Raw genomic sequence first — 27,564 nt, forward strand, 5'->3', positions numbered from 1 at the left:
TACCAGTTCCGAAACATAACAAAGGTTATTTAGCCATAAAATTTTACTTAAAAACTTAGTTTTACTATCAAACAAACACTAGAGAATAGAATCATTATAACCGTTTCATGAAGCAATGAGGAGAGGTAGTTTTGAAATCAGTTCAAATTTATAAAATTGAAAGTGTCTCTGTGTTTGTTAGGAATTATTTCTGAGTAGTTCACCAATTTTTAATTAAAATTTAAGATTGTTTGATTATAGATGTAATTCAGAATTATTCATCTTATCATTTCAAAATTTTATTACAGAGCCCCTGTCCCCTCTCTTGATCAGAAATTGTTTTCATAATTTTCTGATTTAGTAATGTTTTAGTTAAAAATTAACAAGGAAACATACGTTAATCTTACAAATTTTAAACAACTTTTGTCAAATTTTTTAAAAATAAATTAAATTATATATTTAAATTATTTTGTTATTTATAGAATGCTATATGGTACTTATGCATTAACCAGCATGCATATTATTTTAAATAATTTTCTTATTATTGTATGTTTTTTATTTATCTAATGCTAGTCTTAAAAGTAATTTAAGTAATTAAAAAAAATATATAAAAAATTTGTTTAAAATTTTAAAAAAAAAATTATAAAATAATCATTTCATACTGTGTCATTCATATGGGGGTCACAAAAGAGATATTCCTTTAGTATTTTTCTAAACAGTGCATTTTTTTGGAAATTTTTGCCAAAACATGAATTCAGCTAGGTAGGATTTCAAGTGGTATCAAGCAGTACCCTGGTGTTTTTTGTTCCTCCGTTTAAATGATCCCCACATTCTTTCGATATGCTGAGTATGTGATCCCATCTCTGGGTCGATGATTGTAACAATGGTTAATTTGTAGATGTGTGTACTATCTCAAATTCATTTTGGTGATAACCATGCCAGCAGTCTGATACGATGTTTGATCCCATTTCAACTTTTTCTGTAATTTCCAAGCAGCATTTTTGCAGAACAATCAATTACTTAGACAATGAACATTTGGTTTAATTCTTTGCAAATTCCCCCAAAAATCCACTATTGTGGAAGAACCCTGCTCGCATTATTTTTGCATCATAAACAGCCTTTCATCAATCTCCACGACTGTGCCATTACCATCTATTTTGCCCGTCGGAAACTGATGTACAGTAAAAGCACATATTTCTCTTATGTACATATTCCAATTGACTACAGTGCGTTGACTTATGTTCAATTGTCGATTGCATAAATCTACTGAAATCAGTTCCTCGCACCAACAGTAGATAAACCATATAACAGTAGTAATCAGAAGCCTACTATCCTCCAGCCTGTTTCCAACACAAAATTTCTTAGTTTCATTACAAACTCTTTTGTTACATTTCCATTTCACACCATAAGTGAAATGTAATTTCATGTCGTGATCGTGTCTGTATTTTCAGGAATGTAACGCTACTCCATATTCATGTAACAAATGTACCGCTGCCTCTTCAGTATTTGGTAGCTGCCATAAATTCATTACTGTTACTTGTTACAATAGAAGGAAACTGAATGATAAAAACACAACAGCTAATTAAACTAAATAAGAGAATATTGTTATTGCAATAACAAGTAGATAATGAGAAATAAAGTAACTTTGATAACAGCACACACCATAAAAATAGTAATATATAATAGCTATATCTGTAAAATAATAGTTTTATATAATAGCTATATGTTATATAATATTAACTATTGTGTTATATAATAGCTATAAATGTAAAAAAAATATGTGTGTCGGTTAATGTAGAAGTACCAGTAAAAATAACAAAGTTATATGTAGTTAGAGCAGGACTATAATTTAAATCTAATGTGACTATTTACATATTATCTACATCTGCTGGTGTAAACATATATAAACTGGGACAGACAGAAATACAAATCAGTAGATTTGTATTTTATGTATTGCTGCAATACATAAAATTACACAATTTTATGTATTGCAGCAATGAAGATCAACAAACAGTGTATAGGATGGTTTAATACAGCAAGAGCAGACATGTACGGCAGTACAGACCTATTCAATTTCCAAGATGAACCATTTATTCCAGGAAATATACAAAGATATGATATAACTAGTAGAACTAAGTGAAACCATAGACATGACTGAACCAGCAAGTAGAATGTCAAGATAATCTGACAGTAATAAACAAAAATGGTACAACGATCTACATTGCAATACGAACACTATATAACTCAGTTGAACTTATACAAAAACCAAATAACAGATATAACAACAGTAGCCACAGAAACACACAGTCATAAGTTTGCACCGGATCCATTACAGGAACTGAATTCTGTTTTCCAGCTGTTGGTGGGGAGAATGGGAAAGTTATCTAAATGATGCTTGTCAATGCCAGTTCTCAGATTATAAGAAAGAAGATGTGGGATGGGCAGACATATTAATGATATTGAACTCAAACTACAAAATGAAAAAGACTAGCTACAATTAGGTCACAACAAAACAGAGGTGTAATGCTATGAGATGAAAATGGAAGAAGAGATAATACTAGCAATAACAAAAGCAAAGACAGAAGCTCAACAGATACTCACTACAGACAATGCACTTCCACCTTGAAGGTTTATTGTAGAACAAAATAATCAGTAATAATACATATAATGACAGAAAGAGGCAACATGAAACCAGCCTGAACTATCCATGTCAACTGATAAAAAGAAATTGTAGTGAAAGAGAAAAAGCGATATTAGAAAAGAAACTAAAACAAAGAATAAACAAACAAGGACAGACATGTACAGCGACAATACGGACAACACAGAGAGGACATAATGAGAAACCAGAAAATAGTGGAGATGATTTAAAATGTGGATTCACATTTATCATCCACAATAACAACCAAAACGCAAACTGGCAACAAACATAAAAGAAACTGTGCAAACAAGAATCCCAATTCACAGAATTCGTCTTGTGATAAACAAGCAGGTAATAGTACAAGAACAAGAGACAGAATTGGAAGATATCAACAATGTAACTGTGCAGGACTGCAAAAATATATATATCACAACACAGAAGATTTACAATCATAGGCTATACATTCTGCATTATATCTGTAATGGTATAGGTACACCCAATCAGTTTGGGGCTAGAAAGTCAACAAAATTAATTAATTACAACAAGAGCTGCAAAAATATATAGAAACAATAGACACGCAAGAAAAAATCGTAGACTTCAAAGATTGTAAACAATATTGGGAAGACAAAAAAGAGAATAGGAAACGACAACATAGTAAATGTAATATATAACCTAACTTACGAAAACAAAATAACATCTGTATCAGAATGGCGGATAAAAATTGAAAAAAATCAAAAAACAACTAATAAAAAAATTCAGTCCAAATATGGAATCATACATACAAAAATTAATAAGATACAATAAACAAGAAAGAGTAAATAAAATCAAAGATCATTCATTAAAAAAGGTAATTATAAACACATATAAATTTCATATAAAAGACTAGGAACTAGAAGAAGCTAAAAGAAAACTAGATTGCTAAAAGAAAACAATATAAATCTAATAGAACTTTTTGTGTGAATGGAGGTATTAAAACTGAAGTGATACAAAAAAATAAATGGGCTAGTACTATATGGACAAACAAATGCAGAGTTATCACTAATAATAGACAATCTAATAGGACCAACACACTCAGAAGAAATATCAAAAGAATGAGACAGTATTAGATTCCATGTATACCAATTACCAAATTCACCTGGAGCATTATTTGAAGAACCAATATTAACGCCGATAAATGTAGGAAATTACTACTGGAGGAGAAAACAGTAAAATCAGATATAAAATGCAAATACAAGGAAGGAGTCAACAAATTACCAATATACATCATGACAGTAACACCTACAACAAACTGCAGACGGAAACGAAGAAATACAAATAAACCAAAGAATTAAAATATTTACATTTACAAAAACCGATATTCCATAGAGAAGGATACATCTCAAACAGAAATGTAACGAGTAGTAGAATAGAAAAACCACCAGGAATAATAATGAATAATTGTTATAGGTACATAGGTAATAAAAATTAAATTGTACGATAAATTCAGATTATTTTGCTACGTTTATCTTTTAAGAAATTGAAAATTACTGCTTTTTATATTGCATTAATCATTTGAATTGCATTCTTATAATATCAGGCAATACATATTGCAAAACTATAGATTATTACTTAAAAATCTATAAAACAAAATAATCTTCTAACCACATAATAGCAGAAAAAGATTACTTAGGTATTTTATTCTTTGCATTTAAGAATTCTATATTGAAAAAAAAGTGTGAATGAGGGAATGTTGGTAAAAATAACAAAGTTTAGTTACAATAGAACTATAATTTAAATTAATATAAATATGAAATGATAAAAGTAGACTTACCAAAATTATTATAAATATTTTATTAATTTTTAATATGCATTTAACATTAGCCTAGTTTATTTGTTTTTTAATGCAAATATTTGATAATGTTTTTTCCTGTAGAAGATGAATACAAAATTTGATGATTCATTTGTGGAAGAGCCATTATGTGTTTACATCAAACAAGAAATTAATCAAGATGAAGTGGAAGATAATGGATGCTTATATATGCCAGATGTCAAGTTGGAAAAAGATCAGACATCTGATGATGTAAGTTTCATAAAGATTTGTTGTGCTAAAAGAAAATAACAAGAATATTCATTTTTATAAAAAAAAAAATTATTTTCTTCTATGAGGGATGTTCAGTAATTAACAAAAAAAATTGATGTATGAAAAAATTATTTATTCAATGACAATAAAACTTATACTACCTTTCAACATAGTCTCCAGCAACATTTAGACACTTGTTCTACTGTTCTGTGAGCTTTCTGATTCCTGTAGCGTAGAAGTCTTTACCTTGCTGTTTGAATCATTTGTGTACCATTTTTTTTTTTTATTGCTTCGTTGTCGTCAAACTTCTTGCCATGTAAGACATCTGAGTGGGTTAAACAAATGAAAATCGGATGGGATGAGGTCTGGGTTGTAAGGAGGATGTGGCAACATCTCCCAAATAACTTCTCAAGTGTTTCTCTCATTTTCTGAGCAGTGGGGTATTGTCATGCAAGCGAATCGCATATTTTGAGAGCACCCTGTTGTGTTCATCTTATTGCAGGTCTCACTTTCTGTTTGAGCATGTTAGAGTAGTACTCACTGTTCACAGTATGTTGCTTCCTCTAAATAGTCACTAAAGATTGGGCCTTGTGTGTCCCAGAAAACCGTCAACATGACTTTACCAGCTGATGCGTGACTTTTGAATTTTTTTCAGTGGGAAAATCTGGATGTTTCCACGCAAGCTTTTGCCATTTGGTGTTGGGCTCAAGATGGTGTATCTACATTTCTTACGTAGAAAATCATTCCCTTCTGCTTCACACCGTTCTTTGAGCTCTGAACATATGCGAATTTGGGTGTCTTTATGGGCCTCAGTCAGCTGTCTTGGAATCCATCTTGAAACATGTTTTGGGATAATTCAACATGTCATGAATGATTGAATGTGCATTTCTAACACTAATATTACATAATTTAGCAATTAGGAAAATTGTAACTTTCTTGTATTTTCAAATAAGATCATTTACGCAATTTTGCAGCGGAGTAGTCAAAAGCTATCGGAACTGGTCTTCCAGAGCGCACACATGTTCTGCCTGAATTAAACTGGTCCACCCACTTATACACGTTACTGCGATTTAAACACTTTTCACCATACTGTTTCAACATTCTTGAGTAAATATCCACCGGTTTTACACCTGATAGCAAAAATCTTATCACTGAATCTTATTGATAAAAACGTTTCAAACAGAGCCGACATTCTGAAATCAACAAGAGAGGTTATGTTTACATTAATTACTATCTAACAGTTGATTAAATTTGTTCCCAAGGTTGCCAACTTGACTCAAAAAGTTTCTTTTGTCATTGAATGAACTGTTTTTTCTCTATTTCAATTTGTCTCTTTAATATTGAATGCCCCTCATATGTTGAAATTGTCCTCCACATTTGTGACATACTTATGTCAGTGTTCCATCCGATCTCAAAACATTTGTGGAAAATAGTTTTTGATAAAGCCTTAAGTTCACATAATGATCTTTTTCTTTGATTCAGCCATCATAACAAATGACTTTCCTTTTAATGTTCTCTTAATCCATGGGAATAAAAAAAAACTGACAAAAAAGTTGTAATACTTTCCCTGACATTGTTTTTTTATTCTTATATAGTTGAAAAGTTTTTTTGATTTATGGAAAAAGTTAACTAAAATTTATTTTTTGTGGTGGGGTAATTTGTGATGAAGTTTTATTGTTAAATTATTGTTGTATGTTTAAATGAACCAAAAAGTTTTAAACATCTAAAAAAGGATTTTTTTTCTTATTCTACTATGATTGGTGATTTTACCAACAAATTGACCAGTATGCATGAGTCTGTACAAAATTTCATCAATCCATTAATCCATAAAGCTTCAAACACGCCAACACATTTACACATGTATGTATGAACATTCCTCCTACTTTTTTGTTGTTTTTTTTTGGTCATGAATAGTGAAATACAAAAAACTCATACCCAGTTTTTTGAATGATTACTACAATAATTTCCTTTTTCAACATAGATCAAGTGCTATGATGCCAGGAAAATAAAAAAGTGACAGGGTGCCATGTCTGAAGAATATTGAGGATTTGGCATCAGCATGGTGTTATTTTTTGCCTTTTTTTTTTTTTTTTGTCTTCAGTCATTTGACTGGTTTGATGCAGCTCTCCAAGATTCCCTATCTAGTGCTAGTCGTTTCATTTCAGTATACCCTCTACATCCTACATCCCCAACAATTTGTTTTACATACTCCAAACGTGGCCTGCCTACACAATTTTTCCGTTCTACCTGTCCTTCCAATATTAAAGCGACTATTCCAGGATGCCTTAGTATGTGGCCTATAAGTCTGTCTCTTCTTTTAACTATATTTTTCCAAATGCTTCTTTCTTCATCTATTTGCCGCAATACCTCTTCATTTGTCACTTTATCCACCCATCTGATTTTTAACATTCTCCTATAGCACCACATTTCAAAAGCTTCTAATCTTTTTTTCTCAGATACTCCGATTGTCCAAGTTTCACTTCCATATAAAGCGACACTCCAAACATACACTTTCAAAAATCTTTTCCTGACATTTAAATTAATTTTTGATGTAAACAAATTATATTTCTTACTGAAGGCTCGTTTAGCTTGTGCTATTCGGCATTTTATATCGCTCCTGCTTCGTCCATCTTTAGTAATTTTACTTCCCAAATAACAAAATTCTTCTACCTCCATAATCTTTTCTCCTCCTATTTTCACATTCAGCAAATAATCACAAATTATTAGTTAAGCATGAACTGGAGGATTATCTTGGTACAAAATTCAAGAATTATTTGTCTACATTTCTGGTCATTTTTCAAACTATCTCACATAAATAGCATAATATTGCTAAGCGATTCTGTTTTCGGGCATACCTTCTACCTTCTCTTTTTCTGGCATTTGCCATTTTTTTATTGATTCGAGTACACTTGCTAAAGTCAATATATCTAAAACAGAATGCAGTGATTGAAAAAGTGAGCGTTAATGACAATTGTTGGGATGATATTGATAAAAGTATTCCGAGTAAGTTAGCAGTAAAAGTTTTTCATCAGAAGTATGAAACTGAATATTGAGGATGAGCCTAGCAGTAATCAACCATTTTTGTGATTTATAAGAAGCACCAATAGGGAGTAAATGAATTACTTCAAAATGACAATCACACAGCAGCGCATCATCGCCTAAATGGGCATGTCAGAAGAATGAGTATGTTACTTCATTGCACAACTAGGCTACTATAAAAATGATTCACTGTTAAAAGAAATTTATAGCTGTAAATTGTGACTGTATAGAAGAATAAATAAGTTTTTTAATAATGAAATATACTTTCATGCCTTATTTGTTTTGTTTGACTATCATTTGTGAGTTATAACTGTAGATTACATTTCAGCCGTCCATCGTAACTACATTGTATGTTTGACTTTATATTCTTGTTTAGAAATTAAGATTAGAAGTTTTTTTATAAGATTAGGTTATCTTTATTTATTTATTTAATGAAAGGGTATAAATATTATTTTGAAATAATATATCGATGGATTTTATGAAATTGTAATCCTAAATATTATTATACTTTTAGGAGAAGCTTTTGGATATTTCAGCATTTCTTAACACTATAATTTCTAAGTTCTTATACCCATCTCTTTTAAAGATGAAAATTATATTGATTTGACTGTGAATTTATGAATAATTGTACTACACTCAGCACAACAGCTGTTCTGCTATAAACAAACTGCTTTGGTATAATAACAACTGACTAACTGCCATAATGCTGTTCAGTCTCTGTCCAATAAATGAGGCAGTCAATAATAAGGATTCACTAAACAAAGACCCTTCATTATCACAGCATTTATGACAGCGGTATAGATTTACTTTTACAAATGTAGCAGTTGTTCCAAGAAAACTGTGTGACATTAAAACAGTTTTGTACATCTTAAAAGTGAGTAAAAATAAACTGGATGATATTATTAATTTAAATAAGTAATAAGTTGTGAAATCACAGTTTAATATATGAAGGCGGTCCAGAAAATAACTTACGTTTGTGCCTAGCATGGAGATGGGTGAGGATAGAACCACCATCTTGGGATCAAAATGTTTCTACACTCAGTATGCATCAAGCTGTCATAGCGTGTTGATCGTGATTTTTCTAATTTGTTTATTGTGAATTATTGAAATGTGCGCTTCAATAAAAAATCCTGTGAGTTGTGAGATGCATTCAGTGGTAGGTTTTTACCAATTTCAATTCATTGGCAACTTTGTGAGGTGTATGGAGATGGAATGAGTGAAGGTGAACTGAGGCAGTGGTGCATTCAGTTTAAAAATGGTTGCACTAGTGTTCATGATGAGGACCACAGTGGTCAGCTTAGCCTTGTGACTGATGAAATGTTGATGAAAATCAACGATAAAATTTGTGAAAATTGCCGCATTATGATTAGGGAACTCTTGCTTTATTTTTCCCAAATTTCACCAAGTTTACTGCATGAAATTGTATCAGGGAAGCTTGGTTATCACAAGTTGAGTGCCAAAAATCTAAGGCGGCAGATTTCTACAGAGAAGGAATCGAAAAAATTGTGCATTGTTATGATAAGAGCCCCAATTTAAATGGTGACTATGTAGAAAAATAATTTAAGATTGTCCCGTTCTAATGTGTATAATAAAATTTTTTTTCTTTTATTTGGTTGGTTCTTTATTTTAACATGTAAGTTACTTTTCTGGACAGTCCTCATATAAGCAGTAAATTTAGTTGTAATGCATAATATAATCTCGCACCAACTAGAAATCATTGGTTAAACAAAAATTGCCAGCTTAGCTTACATCAATTGATATGTTTTCCCACAATTCATTATCATATGAAATCATGTGTTGCATAGCTTATTTATATAAAAAAAGATTATGAAAAAATGTTCATGAGCTCAAAATTCATGAGACACTTATTTTGCATATGTTAAAGCACTTTTGTATTCTTATATATAATAGATATATATATCTATATACATATCTATTATAGTTGTGCTGTTACTAGATAGATTAGAAATGCTGCTTCTTAAATAATGGAGCAAAATAACTAAATTGTTTTGTGCTGTTTAGAATTATTATATTATATTTTGGAATAATAACCTGCATTCTCTCTAAATTTGTTTTCTCACATCAAATAGTATTTATTATTAATTTTTTTTTTTTTTTTTTTTTTTGTTACAGAAAATAAATCCGCAAGTAAGTGATTTATTGGAAAATGAAATTCCAGTATGCCCTGAGGTTAAAGTAAATGTTAAACATGAAGTAGAAGAAACTTTGTTTGTATCGGTTATTAAAACTGAAGATGCTTTGACATCTGGACAGGTAAGTTTCTTGTACTTGGGTGTTCTTTTATAAATGATTTTATCAAAGTCACTGTAGTGTTTGATGCGTTTTTCTATTATTTTCTTTTATGTTTGTATGGATATTATATATGTATATTGCTACATCTTTAATGATTATTTTTGTATGTTATCTTTTACTAAACTTAATTGTTTAAACCTCTGTAATTTTCATTCAATATCAGCTTTACTGACACTGCATGTTGTAATAAAGCTTTAGTATATGATGGTTCTCTGTAGTTCTTTTAATAAATTCTTATTTGCTTTAGAAGTATAAGTATGACAAAATGTCACAAAAAAACGGGAAATAGCCATCATATTTGGCATTATTTACACTTTCAAAATTTGTTTTATATAAAATTATAAGTGTTCTGGTTTCTGAGAAGTGGTTATTTAAATTTTATTATGCTTGGTCTGACAGAGAGCTTGCTCTTATCTAATTGTAGTAGTTAATTTTTTTATCAAAATTTGAAAATAAGTATTTACTACAAGGGCGGTTCAGAAAGTAACTTTCATTGTAGCATAGCACTAGTAGTAGTGTTAGTGGCGCTGCCATTGGCACATCGGCTTGCTCTGAACCATTGTGTTTGCAGCTGTGTCAGTGTGAGCTGCGTACTTTAATCCATTTACTGGTTATAGCCTAAAAACATGACCGCTGCAATAGAAAATCCTGGAAAATGCATGCTGTCATAGAATTTCTTTGGTCAGAAATTTTTCCACAGCAGACATCCATTGTCAGTTGTGAATTGCGTATGGCCCAAATATTATGAGTAATGGTGTAGTGTAGCAATTGGTCCGATTTTTAAAAAATGGAAGACAAACATTCTTGAAGAAGAGAAGAGGTGGTAGGCCTTCTGTTGTGAGTGATCTTGTCAGTGAAATTGACGAAAAATTGCGTGAAAATTGAAGATTCACCATCTCTGAACTTTCTTAACATTTCCCCCAAATTTCTTGTACAATTTTTTACAAGATTCACTGATAAATTAGGCTACCAGAAGTTCTGTGCTCAGTGGGTTCCAAAAAATCTTTTCCCTGTTCTTATTGCTTCATATCACTGGGGGAATTAAGAAATCATCTGGATAAACAGAACAACAAAATTGATAATGTTGTTGCAAGATGCAGTGAAGATGAGGAAGAAGCGTCCTGTTGACCACATGGTTATGTTGAAAACTTATGGAGATTTGAAGCAACACTATGAAAAGTTTTGTTTATTGGATAATGACAAAAGGTCACTAAAGAATGTTTCAGTACTGTAAATCTTCCAATTTTCGAAGAAAACAACCAAAGTTTACGTCATTCCAAAATGCATTCTCTCCAAGTTGCATGTGTTACAAGATTACTTGAACCTTTTATTTTAGGATGAATTGGTTCCTCTCATTAGCCGAATAAAGCTTACACCCAAAAATTATCAAGATGATATATTTGAAGGTAACGCATGCAGAAAGTTATTAAAAGAGGCTGATAATCTTTTTCATCCTTTGACCTTGGATCTTTAGTATTGACGTCATTTGTTTCTGCTTTTAAAGCTCAAAGCTGTGGACAAAGTTGTGAGTTGCTACCTTACAGCATTAAAAATAGGCAGCGAATTAGATCAGCATGTTTTTGATCTGTGTAAATGTTTTGAAGCTATGGAAATTTCTACCATATTAAAAGTTTGTGTTATTTTAGAACATATGGCTCAATGCCTGCAGTTTCTGGGTAGAAGTTTCTGAGTAGCTGGTGAAATTTTTTGAAATTATCACTGATAAATTAGGATACCAAAAGTTCTGTGCTCAATTTTATATAAATCAGATGCATCATTCATCTGATTTATATAAAATAAATCAGATGAATGATGCATCTTATTCAAAACATCTGTGATGCAGATTTCTCATCACAGCATGTTGAAATTGACTGTGCTTATAACGTAAATGTATGTTATTATAATTAAAATCTAGGCAAGTATAATGTCCCATTGGAATTCGTACTTTAATATATATTGCTGTGAAAATATAATAGTTAATGTACTTGAGGTTATACCATTTTTTTTGTATAGTAATTAATGAAAGATATAAATAAATTATTTCATAGATATGTTTATGTTAATTAATATATTTATGCATAATTAATAATTGTTAAATTACGATAATTGTCTTTACAATAAATAAAGTAGAAAACTAATTTATACTTTAAAGAAGTAATAGGCTATTGTGACATTTTCTCCCCACCCAACACCAATACATACTAACCAAGAAATAAAATCATTATTTATATTATTTTATACATGAATATTATTTTTAGTACAGCATGTTAGTTTTAAAATGCAACCAAAAATAAGCAACCCCTTTTAAAGAAAAATAATTGCTATATTTAATGCGATTAGTTATAAATATTACAATTATTTGTGCAAACAATACTGAAATCAAATTTTTTTATAACAAATGTTGAAAGTTTTCACAATTTTCATCAGTGCAATTTTCATATTTCAACCAACCTTTCGAATTGTATCTCTTCCAATTTCTTGTAATTCTTGAGTTACGTTGCTTTCAGTTCTTCATTGATGTGTGGATTATTTTCAAATATTCAGCCTTTTAGATATTGTCAGTGAAAAAAATCTGCAGGAGAAAGATTAGGTGATCTAGTAGGATGTAAGCTAGTCAATATTGTTCTTTCACCAAAGAAATTTCTTAAAAGATCTATTGTTGGTCTTGCCAAGTAACTTGTAGCCTAATCTTGTTGAAACCATGAATCTGTCTCATTTAATTCATAATTTGCAAAAAATTTCATTACAATTTCTTGGTAGAGATCAGCATTAAAAATGTTTTTAAAGAATATGGGTTCAATTATTCTTCACCTGGAAATTGCACGCCACACAATTTTCTGAAGTTGTAAAGGGTGTGAATGAATGATGTGAGGATTGTTGGAGCACCATTAGCGATTAACCACTCAAATGAAACCAAGCCTCATCTGTAAAAAATGCATTATCCAACACTTTAATGTTCTTCCGAACAAGCTGATTAATCTATTGACTGTAGTGGAACCTAGAAGTATAATCTACTGGGTGTAATTCATGTGATACATGAATTCAATATAGCTTTAATTTAAGTACCCAGGTAGCTTTAAAGACACTACATAGAGATGGTACTTCTTGTTGCGCAAGTTTATATAATGATTTATTAGGTGAGTTTAAAAAGCATACTCTAACATCTTCCAATATTTCATTATTAAGTACTGAACATTTCCGGCTGTGTTTCTGATTGCAAGCAGACCTAGTCCTTCTACATTTCTTTATTTTCTTTATCAAATGATTAGTTGAAAATTTATTTGGTACATCTTACCCAGAAACTGCAATTGAAATACTTCTTGGTACAAAACAAAATATTTAGTTGTTAAATAATTTTCCACGATAAAAATACTTTCTTCCATGCTCAAAACCATTTATTCTTAATAAAAAACAGATAACAGAAAATAACTAACTGTTCACAAAAAAGAAATAGAAAATTATATCAGCTGATTATAAAATAACAATGCCAACCTCTTCATCCGAAATTATTTAACTTTTCCAAAAAGTATTTTGCTTGGATTTGCATTCTAAAACTAAACACCCAGAACTTGTTTATATTCCAATTTTGATAGAAAATGGATTATTATCTTAAGCTAAGGTCATGCATGCTCTTTGTCAGATCAAGCATGATACAATTTAAATAACGATTTCTTGAAAACTAGAACAACTATGATTTTATTTAAAATAAATTTTGAAAGTATAAATGATGTCAACTCTAACCCTGCTTCCCATTTTTACTTCCTTGTACAAAGTAAAGGAAGTATTGTGATCGCAAAAAATTTAAGTTTTCAGATTTTAACTGAAATATCCATTTTGACCATCCCTGAATCCATTTTGACTAGTTTCAGCATGACATCTGTACATGTGTATGTATCTTGCGTAACTGAAAAATGATTAACTATAGGATGCTGAAAATTTGGATGTAGGACTGCTGTAACATCTAGTTGTGCACTACCCTTTTTGATTGCAATCGACCGAACCAAAAGTGTCCAAAAAAGCCCAAAATCCAAACAGTTTAGATTATGGACTTTTTCTTAACTACATCTTCTTAACTAATTAAGCTCTCATTAAGAGCTTTTCAACGATACATTATAAGCGGGTATTTATTTTCATCAGTTGCAGAGTTATAGCCTAATGAAATATTTGGATTTTAGAAGGGGAAGGCTAATTTAATTAGATGAAGTCTAATTTGAACCAATGTAGTTCAAATTAGACTTCATCTCCTTTTTTTTAATTTAAATTATTGATTTATTAATAATTATTAACCTATGATTGTAAAAAAAAGTTATGTTAAGTAATAATTCAGTAATAACAATAAAAAAAAGTATGAAAAAATATCAGAAGTTATTATTAATGATATTTGTGTCCACATCAGATTTTTGTTACATTTTTGTCTTGCCAATCACTTCTTCTAGAGCACTGTTTGCTTGTAGTAATTAGAGAGATATACAACAGTATGTGTGGTGGTTCAATGAAGGAAACATAGGAAACTACTTCTCACTTTCTGTAGTGAGCTTGGTATGAAATTATTCTTTAGAGTGACTGAATGATTTTTTTTTTTTTATTGTACTTATGGCTCATGTTGGTCAGCTGCCACTTATATAATTATGGCATTTAACATACATGCTCTTCTTTGTTTTCCACCTTAACATAGTTTTAGTTCAAACTGTGTATAGCCACATAATTTTCATAATCCCCATGTAATATTTTTCAAAAACCCCTTCTTGTCATCTCTTTCACTTTCATTAGATCAATATTTTTCTATAATTTAGTACTACGCATTAGAAATGTATTAAAATTGTATTTCCATTTTCAATTAAATAAATTATATTACGGTTGCATAAATGCTTTTGTTTATTGTTGCAGGATATTGATAAGTCATATTTGTTACCTGAAAAGGAGGATCCGCTCGATATAGGATGCAGTGGCAGCAATTCATCAAATGGTATTAGTACGAAAATAGAGTTGCACAAATTTGAACAGTTTGATATTAAATGCGAAGAAGCGGTAAGAGCTTGGTTTTATTATATAACAATAATATCAGGTACGACAGTGGATCGGGTGATTAGCTAACATTTCGTACAGTCTCCAATTGATAAGTAGGGAGAATGAAAATTTTGCTATCTTGTAGCTCTTGATTTTACCGTTCTGTCTTGAAAGAGTCATGGAGTGGTGTATACTTACTTTTTGCTGTTAAAATTCGTTTTAAAAAAATAATCAACTGCATCACATAGTCACAATTATGTCACCATGCATCAAGTTCAACATCATTTCAGGAAATTGGCTGCACATTGAAAAAAAGAACTAGGACATTAAAGTGTGTATAAACCAGAAAATTTTGTAATAGTATTAGAGGCTTCTTTAAAACAAAGTCCATACCAATTCAGTACAGCGGTACAAAGTATCACTAGGCATTTCTGATCGCATTATAAGGATTATTTTACACAAAGATTTTCAGTACCATCTAAGATTCAGATCATGTATGCACTGAATGATGTTGATCACGTAAACGAATGTGCTTTTTGACATTGATTAACAGACATAAGTATTAATCCAAACCTCCAAACAATCATTTGAGAGTGATTAGACTTATTTCCACCTTTCTGGCTTCTTCAACAAGCAAAACCTTTACTTATCAAACATAAATCCTTAAAATTACACAGAAAGTCATTCTGTAGTGTCAAAATGACATTCTGGATGTTATTTCATCACTTGGAATTACATAGTTCTTTGAATATGACAAAGAGAATATAGTTATGGTAAATTCACAGTGCTGTGTTAGCAACTTAGAAAATTTACTTCGACCTGAATTAACTTGTTGATCAAATCACGTATTTCAACAAAATGGTGATATAAGCCACACTTCAAGGGCTTCTATGAAGTTAGAAGAAAATTGTTTCGTAATCTTATTATTTCAAAGAACCAGTTCATTCCGTGGCTGAAAGATTTGTCTGCATGTGATCTTTTCCATCGGTACTTGAAATCTCATATTTTCCAAACACTGCTATCATGGAATCTTCACGACCTCAAAGAACAGATCCGATTAGAGGTAGTTCAAAGTCATCTGTCCAACTAAATATGTTGTGCTACTTTTTGGAATGTGTTAAACAAAACAGAGGCAATCTTTGAGATGTTATTTTTAAATAAATGAAATATTATATATTCACCTCATATTTAATTAGTAGTCATGAATATGTTTTTATGTATTTGTGGTGTATTTTTAATCGTCAAATTCACTGCAATATCCAGTATATGAAACTTACTTGAGTTTCATATGTTTACAGGTTTCATTTCTAATTCAAAAGACTTAAAAATTCAATTCATTTCATTGTATGAGAAAAACATTGTAAGAATTTGAATTTTAAAGATTGAGAAGTTCAGTAAACAAAAAAGACTGAGTCTTTTCAAAATGTTCAATTTGTAAGTTTTTAGTGTAAGTACTTCACAAGTTATAACGTTATGTAATTTTATTCTAGTTTGATGTCGATTAAAAATTGCTGAGAATTTTATTTCATGTTTTATGTTTATGTAATATAATACATATATTAAAATTCCTCAGAAACAGTGGAATACGATTATCCTATTTTTCCCAGCTGTAGCTCTATTGCAGCTGCTGCAGTTGGAGAAATATAGATCAGCCAGAATTTTGGGTATTAGAGTTTTGCAAATGTTTTTTCAAAAAAAACTCATGGTTCATGGTTCAAAAAAAAATTATTTTAAGAATTTTTTAGATGTACATGTTGTTGGCCTATATTTTGAATAATATTTTTGGGTTGGTTCAAAATAAATTATTCAAAAATGGCTCAAACAATTTTAAAGTTTTAAATCAATCAGATTTATGGATGGGCAGAAATTCAACATTATTTCTAAATAGTTTTTGCCTACTGTATAGAAAACTCATGGAAAAAAGGGATTGAAATTTGACTCTTGTCAAATGATGATTTGACTCTTGGCAGCTTTAGCCTGATTTTTGACAATATCAGACAAGGGGGCATTAAAGCAACCATATTTTTTTTTTAGTCAACTATAATTTTTTTTACAGTTTTTGAATAACATTGAGCCAACTTATTGTTGTAAGTAATTTCTTTAACAAATAAGATTTTAAGTGAGGGGGTTAAATTGACCTGTACTTAAAATATTAATTTATTTGGACTCTAATTTTCGAGATCGAAAATCCACCTGTATGTAGTATTAACCCTTAACCTCCCGCTTTATTTTGCACACGAATTGAGATTTCAGTAAACGTTTGTTTATCTCGATATTACTGAATTGTTTTTCATCCAAACAATCTGAAAAAATTAGGGTATGTTAACAATGCATTATTAATTTATATTGTTCAACAAAAATTAATTTTTGTTAATATTTGATTATGTTGCGCGCGCACAAATATGCTATAAAAAAATTACAATTTTTTTTAGTTTTTGATTTTTTTTTTTTTTTAAATCAGTGACCTTTGTTTTTTTTATATTTATATTAACTATAGACTTTTCTGGTTAATTTGACGTAAAATTTATTTATATCGTATAAAAACTGATTATATAAATAAATAAAAAAAAAAAATTACATTTCAGAAAATTGTAACTAAAAAAAATTGAGATTTCGGTAAAGGTAAAGGAGTATACATGCGTATGTTTGTGTCATTGTACTAGTATAAAATCTAACTTTGATATATATATAAATGTTTTGCGTTTGATACATGTATAAAAATATTTTGAATAAAGAACAAGTATGGTTTAAAAAAATAATAATTTAAAATTATTGCTTCCTTTCGTAAAAGTCACGTTCACTTGTTATTCTGTTGAATTTACGTTTGCATAGCAATTATATAAAAGATAATAAACCGTTAATGTATATAAGATCAAATAAACAAAAAAAATACCAAAATACTACGACTTAAACAATGACATCAGTGATAAAAAGTACTGTGTGTTTGATCCCTTGTGAAATATCTACACTATACACGGCTGTTATGTTTATTGCATTTTCTCATAATTCAAGGCGTTGTGACTAAATCCATATAAAAATCTTTTTTCTATGTTAAATAGTTCATGAGAAATTTGAATTTGAAAAATTGATCCAGCGAGAGACAAGGGGTTAATGTAGGTAATAGTAACTTTTTACATAAAGGTAGTCTAAGAATTAAATTCTTTTTTTTATAATTTGCGATACTTTTATCTGTTTTTCAAGTTGTGGCTGTTATAAAAAATGTTACACAAGGTCATTCAGAAAATAACTGAACATTTTTAATTATGTTCCAATGAAGATATTAAGTGATAGGCGGTTGGTAGCATTATGTTCTGCATAAACTCCTCTGTAACCACATGTTTTTGGATTAATGATATCTCATTTAGTCTTAGTATTATTGATATCTTAGTGCAACATGTTTAAGTGTTACTTTGCATTTTTCTAAAACTAACTTTTTTTTAAATAAAGAATATAATAGATTATTACTTACCAGGAAAAAAGAGACTATCAAATTCTGGTGTAAAACTTTTCTGCTCTTGTTTTATTTTTTCAAGATGATTTAAAAATTGAAATTTGATTTTTTTTTTTATAAGACTGTCCCTTTTTCTCTTTCCAGGTCACATCTTTTTATTTAATAAATAAATTATATATATATATATATATATATATATATATATATATATTTTGAAATTATTTTTAAAATACCTTTGTTTGATTTTTAATGACTCAAAAAATTTTGAATTTTTAAAATATAACTAAGTATGTTATGAAACAGCTTCCAGATTTTGTACTGCATTAAAATATAGGAAAATAGTATGGGTCCTTCAAGAATTTCACCCCATCACATCGCTGTATTTTTACCACTGATATACTTTTAGCATATTCATGATACAGAATGGTTTCTCATGTTGCCCAATACCATTTTTTTAGTAGGAAACCATGGTTATTAGATGTGTATTTATATAGTAATTTGTAAATGGTAATTATCTTAAATACTTCTCAGACTTATAAATAACTTAGTATTTATAGAAAATAAGTTAAAATAAAATGGTTTCTATAATTTTTCAATTTTTTTTTTTAATAAGTATGGGAGAAAAGAAATTAAATGAGCTCCTACAAATTAATAGTGTTAACAATTGGCCAGTAGCTAAATACCCAAGCCTGTAAATTATTATATTCATCGATTTTCTCCATGGCAATCATTACGCTATTAATTTTATGGTAATTTTTATATTTTTAATGTATATAAATAAAACAGTTTGTTTTTTTTTTTATTTCAGGAATTTGGTGATGAAAGAGTTTGTAAAGCCCCAGAAAATGTAGATTTTACCATGTCGACTGGAAAATGTGCTGCTCAAAATATAAATAAAGATAACTTCATGCATGATGATGGAATCAGACACAAATATGATGATTTACAGAGCATGTCATTCAAAGAAACAATCTCTACAGAGGGAGAAGATAAAAAGAGAGAACAATACAATGTTTATGTAAATTCGTCTTTAAATAATTCAAATTGTTATGAATACAATCGTTTACGGGATGAAATGTTTCATTGTTACGATTGTGGTGAAGTTTATGTTGTTAAAAGCAAAATTTCAAATCATTTATGTAAGGGTGTGCGTAAATTTTATTGCATTATATGTAGCGAGTCATCAGTAAGCGAAGAAACTTTAAAAATCCATAGTTGTAATTTAAATAAGAAAAATGACATTATGAATGGTGATGATATTAATAAGAAATCACAATCGGAAAATTTTACTGAGAATAATTTTGTTAGTACTGTAATTCATAAAATAATACAGCATAAGAGACATATTAATGATTGTGGAAAATATAAATGTAAATTTTGTGAAAAGATATTTAAATGTAAACGAACTTTAATTTTCCATAGTAATATTCATACGGAGAAAAGCAGCCACAAATGTACATTTTGTCAAAAGTCTTTTAATCAGAGAGGTACTTTAAAGAGACATCTAAATATACACACCATTGAAAAAAAATTCAAATGTAATTTTTGTGAGAAGGCTTTTAAGGATAGAGGTAATTTGAGAAAACATATTTTTGTTCATACGGGTGAAGAAAGATTCACTTGTAATTTTTGTCAAAAGTCTGTTAGGAAAAGCTATTTTAAGAAACACATTTCCATTCATACCAGCGAGAAAAAATTTACATGTGATTTTTGTCAAAAGTCTTTCCATCGTAGCGGTGATTTAAAAAAACATTTCTCCATTCATACCGGTGAGAAGAATTTTAAGTGTAATTTTTGCGGGAAGTTTTATAACCACAATAGTGATTTAAATAGACATCTCAAAATTCATACGGGTGAGAAAAAATTCACTTGCGATTTTTGCGGAAAGTCTTTTAGTAGAAGTGATTATTTTAAAATACATCTTTCTAATCATAGTAGTGAGAAAAAATTCACGTGTAATATTTGTATAAAGTCTTTCACTCAGAGTAGAGACTTAAAAAGACATCTATCCATACATACGGATGAGAAAAAATTCACTTGTAATGTTTGTGAAAAGGGTTTCAGTCAAAATAGTCATTTGAAAAGACACCTCTTCATTCATTATGGTGAGAAAAAGTTCACATGTAATCTTTGTGAAAGATCTTTTTATCAAAATAGTGACTTGAAGAGACATATTTCTATTCATACCGGTGAGAAAAAATTTTCATGTAAGTTTTGTGAAAAATCTTTTAGTCGGGGTTCAAGTTTGAAGGTACATCTTGCTGTTCACACTGGTAAAAATAATTAATTATTTACTTTTTTTTTTATTTAAAAACCTTCACGTTAATTATTTATTATCTCCTCCCCTGCCTCTAATTCTTTGATATTGAGATTTATGAATCTTTTCGCCATCAAGCATTTTGGACTGGGATGTGCTAAAAATGTCAGGTTTTTAACTTTGTTATGTTGTGGTATTTCAAAAAGTTAATAAATTGTCCAGTATTCAGTCTAAAAATATGAAAAAATTCATACTACAAAAACTTGCTGCAGAATATGATTATCACCAGAAATTATAACATTTTGTATTGTTTTTATTTTCTACAGGATGATTTTTTAGTACTGTTACCCAATTATTAATGTCTAGTAACTTTTTTCTAGAAAGGGAAATTTTTGTTTTGCTACACGAAGTTGGTAGCGCTACTCAACCGGTATAGATATGGCAGTGTGAGTTGATTCTCCTTGAGCTGTGTAAACTTTAGTGACGTTTCCGGTCATGTTACGAACAGAATGTCTTTTAACATAGAACGAGTTTTCATTCTTGAACAATATTTTGCTACAAAATCGTACGCGAGTGTAAAAGAATCATTTCAAATTAAATTTGTTGGTGTTCCTCCACCAGAAAAAATGTCAATTTCTAGGCTAGCAAACCGATTTCAAGAGACAGGTAATATTTGCGACAGAAAACGTAGCGGTCGACCAACTCGCTTGACAGATAGCGGCGTCTTGCTGAAACCAGCAATACCGTTCTTGAGGTTCCAGGAGGAACACAAATTGGCGCACAATATTCCTGTATACTTCATCATTTACTGTCTGTTTGAAGAATACGGGTCTGACTATACGATGATGAGATATCACATACCAATTTTTTCAGGACGCAAAGATTTGTCTTGTAAAGTGTTAGGATTTTCAATCGCCCAAATTCGACAGTTTTGACCGTTCACATAACCATCAAGATGGATCCAAGCTTCATCACTAAAAAACACTGTGTTTAAAAATTTGATTCCGTTATCGTTTACGAGAGACCTAAACCGACGGCAATATTGCAATCGCTTGTTTAAATCTGGAGGCTGAAGTTCTTGGACTAATCGTCTGCGATACAATTTCAATTTTTTAGCAGCTTTCTGAACATTCGAATATGACAAACCAACTTGCATGAAAAGATTTCGTAAACTTTTCCGTGGAGAATTGAGCAATCTTGTTTTCACAGTCTCTAAAACATCATCTGTCAAGCGAGTCGGTCGACTGCTACGTTTTCTGTCGCAAACACTACCTGTCTCTCGAAATCGGTTTGCTAGCCTAGAAATTGACATTTTTTTTGGCGGAGGAACACCAACAAATTTAATTTGAAATGATTCTTTTACACTCGCGTACAAGATTTCGTAGCAAAATATTGTTCAAGAATGAAAACTCGTTGTTCTATGGTAAAAGACATTCTGTTCGTAACACGATCGGAAACGGCACTAAAGTTTACACAGCTGAAGGAGAATCAACTCACACTGCCGCATCTATACCAGTTGAGTAGCGCTTCCAACTTCGTGTCACAAAACAAAATTTCCCTTTATTAGAAAAAAATTACCAGACATTAACAATTGGGTAACAAGACTAAAAATTCACCCTGTATTTATCATAAACTTTAGTAGTTTTGAACGCCAAATTTTCTAAAAACGTTTATTTTTTTTTATATATTCAAAAAAGTCACTTACAATTACAAAAGTGCACTAATGAATGTAAATATCTATATGAATTTCTTGTAAAATAAATAAAAAATTACAAAAATTGGTTCACTATTTACAAATGATGGCTTTCAGAAGCCAGATGGTACGTAGCCTTCATTAGTTTTTTGAAATGTTTTAACATTCATCTTTAGGAAAATACTTCCATGTAATCTTTTACCTGCACCTGGTACAGACAGTTCTTGATTTTCTTTTTCTTCCTTCTGATGTTCACACACAGCATCTTGTTTTTTTTCTTTTCTGGTAATTTCCTCAACCCTGGTTAACCACAAGAATTGTTACGTTTGTTTTTTGCTTCTAGCCGTTGAACTGTTAAACGTTCCTGCATTTTTATTTGCTTTGCAAAGCGGTTCATTTCTTTAGCAATGAATTCTATTTAACAGAGTTATAGTAAAAAATAAATTGAAACTCTGCATATCCCATGATCATATGTTTTGGTCTTGGAAGTTCTTTGCTTGCATGAGGTAGCGGCTCCAGCTGTTCAAGAGCAATGACTTCCAAGTATTCACTGTCTTCCAATTCATCATTGATTATATTATTGAGTGCCTCGTTGTTTGAATCCCTCTGTTTCACTCAAATTATACTCAGTATCACTCTCATTGTCAAAATATTCACTAATATCGTGATCGGTTAGGCTTCTATAGAAGTCCCTAGTGTTGCAGGTATTTTACACAATAAAAAACCAAAACTCAAAGAAACAAAAGTGAAAGATATAACAAAGAAATATATGTAGAAACAATATGATATAATAATATACCCCGAAATAAGAACTAACTAAGAAATAATTGCATTTTAACAGCAGTCAGGTTATGTACGACAACATTCGTGGAACTACGGAAAGACAATTTTCAATATTCGATATTTCCTTTTAATTTTTGACTATCTGAACAAAATCAATGTCTGTGTACATCGATGTATATGCTTTGAGAAAATAATATAGCAACACCATCAAATGTTGAATTTTGTAAACTATAGATGACTAAATAAAGTACCAACAGATCGTTACATAGACACATTTAGCGATATCTCGGGAGGGGGTAACAATGTTTGTTACATTGACATCCAAAGCGTTAATCTAAACCAAGTACGAACAATAAAAAACCAGTAATTTTAAGTTGAAAACACATAAAAACATTTATAACTAACGTTTTACAGTCATCTTCAGAAGATTCAGAATCGTCTGGCTGCTGCTGGTGCTCAGAACCATTGTAAAGTTGTGTTATTGTTTTTATCAAGGCATCGATTCACAATTTTTTATCCAATCTGAGTCTGTGAACCATGAATTTGGCCAGGTGGCTGATTAAATGGTGCTTTCAGTTACCTACCTAGGCACATTTGCCCAAACTTTATACCTCATTCTTTCTATCACTTGTGTATGAGCTCCAGTATCAACAAAATTTACTGAATGGTTAACTGTTATGTGATTATAATTTTTGAATGGCCAACAATTATAAGATCTCCAACAGTTCTATGAAACAGTCCTAGTTGAGCCAGGCAGGTTGTACTATTTGATTATTACTAATAAAGTTTTTCTTAACACCAATTGAAACTAAAACGAACACTTACGCCATGCTCTATGAAAATCCAGTTACTGTCAATTAGCGAACCTTTGTTATATTTTGTATTACCTATTTTTGCTTCATTTATTCTAGTTATTCGTATACCACTGGTACTGAAGACACCTGTCATATAGTACATACACAAACTTCAAGAAGGTATGAACTTCAATCTAAACATGTTTGAGAACATATCCTCATCTTGTTGCATAATAAATCTTTACTTGATAATTGTACTGTAATCCAAAACATAAAAAATGTACAACCTGTGTTTCAGTTAAATTATGATGGGAAAACAAAGTAATTTTATTTTGTGAGATTGCTTGTCACTTTTCTCTGGTGAAAATTAACTGTATTCGTTTGTGACAATGAAACGCTTCCCTTTTTTAATTTAATGTTATTTCTAACATTAAATGTGAAAAAATGTTCACATTTATTTATTTAAATGGGGACATTTCTTAAATGTCCGCATTTAAATAATTCAATGTATACATTAAATGTCCGGATTTAATGTCTATTCAATTCAGCGCCTTTCCAACACTCAAGATCTGTTTTTTATCGTTTACAAACCATTTCATTAAATATTTCTCAATATCAAAGAGTTTTAGAGGCAAGTTCAAATTCTAGTAAAGGCAGTTACGTTAATATAGATTTGAACACTAAATCATGGATATTGGTGTTCTTTGGTAGTTGGGTTTCAATTAACCACACATCTAAGGAATGGTCGATCTGAGACTGTACAAAACTACACTTCATTTACACTAATTCATTTCATCCTGTGAAATGGTGGTTCCAGAGGCTAAATAGAAAAAGACAGGGGGTAATAATAAAAATGTCCAGTCTCAATCAGATAATTCTATAAAGGTTGAATTAAAACAAAAAGTAAAAATTAACAAAATTTAATTTAGTTCACAATCTTTATTTCCAAAAAAATTACGCATTAAAATTTTAATTATGAACATATTGTGATTGTGCTAAGAATGTATAACTATATTTTTCATTATTTATGTCTAATAATAGTATTTTTGTAACAGCATTTATTGTATGTTTGATTCCCATTTCTTTTTTTGTTATTTTTAAAAGAAAGATATTGTGACAGTTTTTGACATTTTATTTCTTGTTGTAATTTTTTTGGAATTAATTATTCTTTCTAACACAGTGTGTCATAAATTTTTCTAATAATGTTTGAAAGATATATTAATGGAATTTTATATACAGGATTATTTCCTCATTCTTTTTGAGTTATAATCTGTGTTAAGGGAGTAGGGTACTTCCAATCTTTCCCTTGTTATTTTAGAAGAAATACATGTTCCTTTTTTTTCAAAAACTATCAAGATATTTCAACCTGAAATTTTTTTTGTGTTGTATACCATTATTTTATTTTAATGAAGCGGTTTTGAAAATGTTTCTTTTCATAAAAGTGATAAATCTTTTTAAGACAACACAGGGATGTTTAAATCCCTGTGTTACATTGTAAAGAATATATGCAGGAAACTCGCCAAAAAATTTCAAACCTGAATGCAGCTTGTATAGTTTTTGAGAAAAAAGAACATAAATAATAAAAAATTGAATTTTCAGAAAACGCATTTTAGACATCTTTTTTTTTTAGTAGCCACCTGGTGCATTCCCATCCTCTTTTGAACATGATCCACACATTCAAGTTTAGTTACGCGGCAATTATCTCCATAAACATTTGAATCAAATACAACACTGAATGCTTTTGAGTCCCCATCCCTTAAATATTGCATATAACAAATGTTAAATTTACTAACAGAGCAATTAAAAATATTGTTTATTCCTTGAATTTCCAGAAGTACTAGAGTAAGTACACAGTTTTCAGTGGAAATATTTTGACATGTCTTACATTTTCAGTATTTAGACACACCTTCATAATCTACTAATAATTTGCTAGTGACAGTAATGACACTGTTGAGAGATGTGTGTCCTCTCTTCTGCCATGAGCCATCTATTGCCACACAAATATCATGATCAGCATTATCAATAATTACTTCTTCAATTGCTGATTTCATTGTTTTTAAACAAACCTTTTGTTTAGCATTAGCAATCACATCAACTTATCTTGAAATTCTAACGTGGTTTTGGAAAATTTAGTATATCACAAAGCGTTCACCAAAACGCTTTCCTTTAAAAATAGCACGAAGCACGTACACTAATTTAATATTTACTTCAAAGAAATCCTGTGTTTTATTGTTATTAATTTTAATCTAAACAAATGGATAAGAATAAGAAACCCTTTTTTTCAGTACAATTATTGCAACAACAAAAAAAATAAGTTTAGAAGCCAAGCCGATGTTGAAATATCACTTCCAAAACATCGACATACAGCACATTTTAGAAGCATATTATTTAATTCATGTACAGTTAAATACTTAGAATCTGCACTAAATTCTCCATATATATATATATCTAAGTTATTTGTTATTTTACTATTAGAAGCACCAGCAAGAATGCCTGTTTGCTTTTGTAGGTTAGGTAACTTTTCATCATCTATGTCACAATTTGTTCCATAATTTTAACTTACATTGTTATATTTCTTAAATATTTTTTGTGAACTAGGCATTATTAATACTTAAAAATAAAAACAGAAAACACACTTCACCAGGGTTAAAATACAATTATCAAACCAAAAATACATTAGTATAGAACTATATATTAACATTGTTATTGTATTAAATGTCGATTGTGATGATAATAATAATAATAACATTTAGGAAGATATTGACATATGGTTGAATAATACACTGAAAGACAGGGTGATAATTCAAAAGGAGAGAACAAGCATGACAGCTTAAATCAAAAGGGTTAGAAGTGAAAAAATAGTTCTCCAAAATCTTGCTGTAATTTATTGAAAATTCTAAAAAAATATTTGGCAAACATATTATTCACCAGATTAAAGAAAAAACTGTGAAGAATAAATAACATTTTAAAAAAATAATTTTTTATCATTTTGTTGTACCCTACCCCTTAAGTTATTATATTTTTCAGTTTTAATTATTGTTTTGAAGAAATATATTTATCTTTTGTAATTATTGTTGAAAAACAATTTTCCTTTTGTAATTATTGTTGAAAAACAATTTTCATGATTTCATCTATTATTGTTATTTTTATAAATTGAATATATTTATTTATTTATTGTAAGAAAAAAGATTAAAAATGTAATTAATATTATTAATAAATTTTGTTTACTTATGTTGAAATTTATTTTAATACCTTTCTACCTTTTTATCTTCATTTTGATTTCTTTTTTTTTTCTAGTGTTTTATAATATTTCCATCTTATGTATGTAATTATAACTAAAATAGATTAAAAAATGTAGCTGTCATATGTAAATGGAGTAATATTTACATTATCAGATTCTCGTATAGAATACCAATGTCTGTGACAAAATGATGTCCCATTCTTTCATCCATAAGGATGAAAGGATGTTATTCAGGTTCAAATTTCTGTAAGACATGGCATTTTACATACGCTATAAAACTTTCATTTCATATTCTCACTTAACAAGCTTC

The 27,564-nt window shown here is 29.8% G+C and overlaps 1 protein-coding gene across 1 annotated transcript in view; it reads left to right on the forward strand.

Moving 5' to 3' along the window:
- LOC142333756 (uncharacterized) overlaps window positions 1-27,164 on the forward strand; it is a 28,059-nt gene extending 895 nt beyond the window's left edge. Inside the window, exons 2-5 of the mRNA XM_075381232.1 lie at window positions 4,530-4,676; window positions 9,849-9,989; window positions 14,916-15,056; window positions 19,295-27,164. Coding sequence (XP_075237347.1) covers window positions 4,533-4,676; window positions 9,849-9,989; window positions 14,916-15,056; window positions 19,295-20,773 — 1,905 coding nt within the window. The 5' untranslated portion in view covers window positions 4,530-4,532 and the 3' untranslated portion in view covers window positions 20,774-27,164. The remainder of the gene's footprint in view (window positions 1-4,529; window positions 4,677-9,848; window positions 9,990-14,915; window positions 15,057-19,294) is intronic.
- The last annotated feature ends 400 nt before the right edge of the window (window positions 27,165-27,564 follow it).

Source organism: Lycorma delicatula, chromosome 13 (genome assembly GCF_047948215.1).
Source record: "Lycorma delicatula isolate Av1 chromosome 13, ASM4794821v1, whole genome shotgun sequence".
NCBI classification, from domain to species: domain Eukaryota; kingdom Metazoa; phylum Arthropoda; class Insecta; order Hemiptera; family Fulgoridae; genus Lycorma; species Lycorma delicatula.